Source organism: Solanum pennellii, chromosome 5 (assembly GCF_001406875.1).
Source record: "Solanum pennellii chromosome 5, SPENNV200".
In the NCBI taxonomy this organism is placed as follows: domain Eukaryota; kingdom Viridiplantae; phylum Streptophyta; class Magnoliopsida; order Solanales; family Solanaceae; genus Solanum; species Solanum pennellii.
This window is the reverse complement of record NC_028641.1, coordinates 9,553,995-9,558,393: the sequence shown is the minus strand read 5'-3', so window position 1 is coordinate 9,558,393 and position 4,399 is coordinate 9,553,995. Positions and strand designations below refer to the sequence as shown.

The 4,399-nt window shown below is 31.4% G+C and overlaps 1 protein-coding gene across 2 annotated transcripts; it reads right to left on the bottom strand.

Annotated features, from left to right (window-relative positions):
- Window positions 1–761: 761 nt before the first annotated feature.
- On the bottom strand, window positions 762–4,128 carry LOC107018555 (remorin 1.4). 2 transcript variants are annotated; one of them, XM_015219064.1, is made up of 4 exons: window positions 3,922–4,128; window positions 1,768–2,624; window positions 1,536–1,617; window positions 762–1,077 (listed from the first exon to the last, which is right to left on the bottom strand). In XM_015219064.1, exons 2-4 carry the CDS (start codon window positions 2,523–2,525, stop codon window positions 865–867), a joined length of 1,053 nt encoding a protein of 350 aa, XP_015074550.1. In that variant the 5' UTR covers window positions 2,526–2,624; window positions 3,922–4,128; the 3' UTR covers window positions 762–864. The 2 variants fall into 2 exon arrangements, with proteins under 2 accessions (XP_015074550.1, XP_015074549.1); XM_015219063.2 differs by lacking the exon at window positions 3,922–4,128 and adding an exon at window positions 3,206–3,415.
- Window positions 4,129–4,399: the final 271 nt, after the last annotated feature.

Here is a 4,399-nt window from a genome sequence, read left to right as displayed (position 1 = left end):
TAATATAAGACTATCTTTGATTATAGGTATTAGAAAATTTTATAATTATTTATTCACAACCACACACTTGCGATCAACATGGTTTTTCCTCTTATCAATCTTTTCCTAGATCATTATTTTGAGAAAGCTAGAAAATGAAGGGGAAAAAAAGGAAATTAGAAGTTGTCACAATCCAAAGTTAAAGTTGTAATGAGACTTATGTTCTAAATCGATAGATAAGTTAAATTAATACTTTAACCAATTTAATAAAATTAATAAAAATAAAAAGACAAGCGACAAACGATGTATTCCAAAACTTCTTGTCATAATTCTTTCAAAAGTATTAAATGCGAAAAAAACTAAAATATCATTCGAGATTTGGTATCACAACTACATAAACTTTTACAATATACACGTTTAAGCATAAGAAATATCATATATGAATACTAAATCGATAGAATAAACTAAAAGATAAATGAAAGGTATGGTCTATAGACTCACATGACAAATACCTTTTAATAGTTAAAAAACAACAAATCACCAACCAAAACACATTTCGACATTACTCCCTCCATTCCACTTTATTTGACATTATATATTTTTATTACATACTTGTAATTAGAAGAAGAATGACATTTTAATTTTATTCTTTTAATATTTCCTTAATTGAAGAGAGCTGTGTATGGCCACACAAATATCATCATAACATTTTGTGTCGAATCAAACTACGTCAAATAAAATGTGTCGAGTCAAACTACGTCAAATAAAAAGACGTTTGCACATATGATTTGGAACATGTTAATTAAAGAAAGAAAGTTACTAGTAATAATAGTTAGTAAATGTGAATTATAGATACACAAATGGATAGTATTATTATTATTATTATTACCAACAGAAAGAAGAAGGTAACTTAAAGGAGAAAGAAGAAGGAAGATGACCAGTCCTCCTTATATAATCTGCCTTTTCTGATGTCTTCACAGCTTTTTCATTCAACTCTGCTTCTGCATTACCTCTTTTCTCTTCTGCTATTCTTCTTGATGCTGCCAATTTGTTTTTGTACTTCTCCTCTGCCCTTGCTTTTATTCTCTCTGCCTTCACCTGCAAAATCAATCGATAAAGTTCAATGATCATACGTGAAAAAAGTAATTTTAGTATACCACATAGGGTAGTTAATTATTTTCAAAAGTTACATTGATATTAAGTTCATACTCGGCGTAACAACAATAACGATAATATACCTAGCGAAATCGTACCAGTGAGGTCTGCAGATGATAGAATGTAAACAGAGATGGAATCTCACAAGTAGAGTCTGGAGAGGATAAAATGTATGCAGACCTTACCACTAGGCTCACAGAAATCCTACTAGTGGGTATGGAAAGGGTAAAATGTATGCAGACATTACCACTGCCTTGTAGAGGTAGAGAGAACTGTTTTCGAAAGACTGATAATTTGCATCAATAAATTTTAAAATATTAAATCCGCCTCTAACGATGACTCGTATAGTTACCATCACAGGAAAGAACATATAGGGAATGAAATGGATTAAGATATATTACCTCCATTCTTTTCATTTCCATTTCAGCTTTCCTCTTTTCATGATTTTCCCAAGCTTGTATTTTCACCTCTTCGCGCTTATACCTGCATTTATTTGCTGTTACTCATATGATTACAAGTTGTTAATAAACACTTTTAAGTGCTGAAACTAGTTTTATAGATTTTGACGGAAGTGTTGAAACTGATAATGAGTACTAATTCCGAATCAGTGAGGCAGATCATTGAGTGCATTACCTTGCCATATACTTAGCACGTTCAGCCTCATCCCACGCCATTGCACGAGTCTCGAGTGGATTAACCTTGTTGGGATGGTCTGTTTCCTTCTTAGCTGCTAATTCATTGTTAATAGTTTCTTCTACATCACGAACGACTCGTGTAGTCCCTGCATTTCCCCTGTTCTGACCAATGTTGGCAACAATTTGACCGTTTTCGATTGTCCCATTTTGTCCCCTAATAGGAGTAGAAGATCCTGATGATATTGGGCTTCTTACTGCTGGAGTTGTGGCTCTTACTGGTGTTGCTGTTCTTGATGGTTCTTGGCTTGCAATTGGTGTCATTTCTGTTCCCATATCCCTAACACATATCGATCGAACAACGGATGCAGAGTTGTTATTATTCTTATTTATTCTCCATATTGATTCATCACAATCAACTTTCTTTGTTTCAACTTCAAATTGAATCATACTAGAATCTCCTTCATCGTCACTCGAATACTCTTCTTTCTTTGGAACAGGTGCAATCAACCTTAAATCATCAGCATTCGAGTTTCGAGGTGTGGCTTTTGATTGATGTTTTTCTCCTCTTGATAGATTAACTAACCATTTTTGTGCATCATCCCATTTTGATGGTGTTGGTTTACCTAATGCTGCTGTTCTATGATGAGTCGAAGCTCGATTTGTTCCAGGAAACTCAAAATTCATACTACTACCTCCTACAACCTCTTGTTCTTTTTGTCCATAATTCAAACATCCTTTATCCTCTATAGATCTCATTTTCTCACTCTTCTACTGTTGAAAATCTTACGGAAAATACCTTCACCACCACGAATACTTCTACTTTTCCAACAATTACCATGGATTTACAAGGTAGATCTACAAATACAAAGTTTTTCATCAATTACAATAGGAAATCAACATTCAACAATTACAAACCTTCTTATGATTTTAACACTTAGATCATATGCTAAGTTAAATTAATTGTACTAAATGCAACAAAAAACTTATCTTAACACAAACAAGTGAGACACAATAGGAAATCAACATTCAACAATTACAAACCTTCTTATGTTTTAACACTTAGATCATATGCTAAGTTAAATTAATTGTACTAAATGCAACAAAAAACTTATCTTTACACAAACAAGTGAGACACAAGAGGAAATCAACATTCAACAATTACAAACCTTCTTATGTTTTAACACTTAAATCATATGCTAAGTTAAATTAATTGTACTAAATGCAACAAAAAACTTATCTTTACACAAACAAGTGAGACACAATAGGTAATCAACATTCAACAATTACAAACCTTCTTATGTTTTAATTAAATCATATGCTAAGTTAAATTAAGTGTACCAAATGCAACAAAAACTTATCTTTAGAAAAACAAGTGAAGTTAATTTAATTAGTAAGAGAGTAAAGAATGATATAAACCAAGATGAAGAGAAGCTGACCATTCACATGCTGAAGAGCAAAGCAGAGAATACTAAGGCCTTGGAACTATGAATTTTTGAGATACAAGTTCAGATCCACTCTCAAAACTTTAATACTAAAATACTCTTCATTTGCATGCTACACACCAAAAAATAAACTACTCTAGACTACACTAGTGTAAAAATAATAATAATTTAATACTATTATTAGTATATTTTAACATGTAGTAACAAATAATTAGATACTTTTTTATAACTATCTGAAATGACTTGATATTATATAAAAAAAAAAATTACACTATTTATAAGTAAAAATTTATTTTCATTTTATGTGACATTTTTTCTCTTTTGATTTCTCACTTGGTGTTTGGAGGTTTTATTGAAACTCTACTAAATTCAGACAATGTACTATAGGGTCCTTCTGGAAGTAGAGATGATCTTTTTCATACTCAAAGCCCGAATCTGAGACGTCTAGTTGAGGGTAGAGCAATTCAACCACTGCATCACCAAATTTTTCTTCCATATTTTTAATTACACAAATATCTAAAAATTATTTTACGACACAAGTTTGAAATTTTTTTTTTTTTCTAGTATCACATAAAATATAAAACGAAGAAAATAATACAAAAGGAAAAGGGAACAAAATTTCCTCTTTCTCTGTGATGAAGTACTAACTCTATAACCTAGAAAGTAGTGCATATTATTCCTAAAAATACAGAGTGACTTTTGTAACTTACCTCCCACTATTTCACTCTCTATGGAATCTTGGGAATAGTTTCAGTGACACCCTAACCCAAAAAACCATACATAAATAATGATTCTTGTGATTTTTTTACATCATTGCTCCACCATATATAGAATAAAAGAAAAGATAACTCCATTCAATATTTGATTATACATAATTTCTAAATTGTAACGGTTAGTAGCTAAGTAACAAAAGGCAGCTGTAGACATCAATTGAGAGTGACACTTGGGGTTGGGGGGTGTACAATATTTAATGTAAATGTCAGTATGTGAGTTTTTGGCAGTGTTATATTAGATAGATTGATAATAAACAAAAAAAAAAATTCTGATTAATTTCACATGGCCAGGATGGGCATAGGACTGTGTTATTTGTTTCATAGACTATTTTTGTGTAACAATTTCTGAAAATATTAAAAGGTTATGCCCCAATTTTGTTTTACTATATATGGAGGTACTCTTTTGAGGACCACA

Bases quoted from the DNA above. Each gene is read 5' to 3' on its own strand.
- LOC107018555 (XM_015219064.1), bottom strand. From the start codon at position 2,525: ATGAGATCTATAGAGGATAAAGGATGTTTGAATTATGGACAAAAAGAA. The intron at 1,618-1,767 runs GTAATGCACTCA...AAATAAATGCAG, and splicing joins CGTGCTAAGTATATGGCAAG to GTATAAGCGCGAAGAGGTGA. The intron at 1,078-1,535 runs GTAATATATCTT...TTGATTTTGCAG, and splicing joins TGGAAATGAAAAGAATGGAG to GTGAAGGCAGAGAGAATAAA.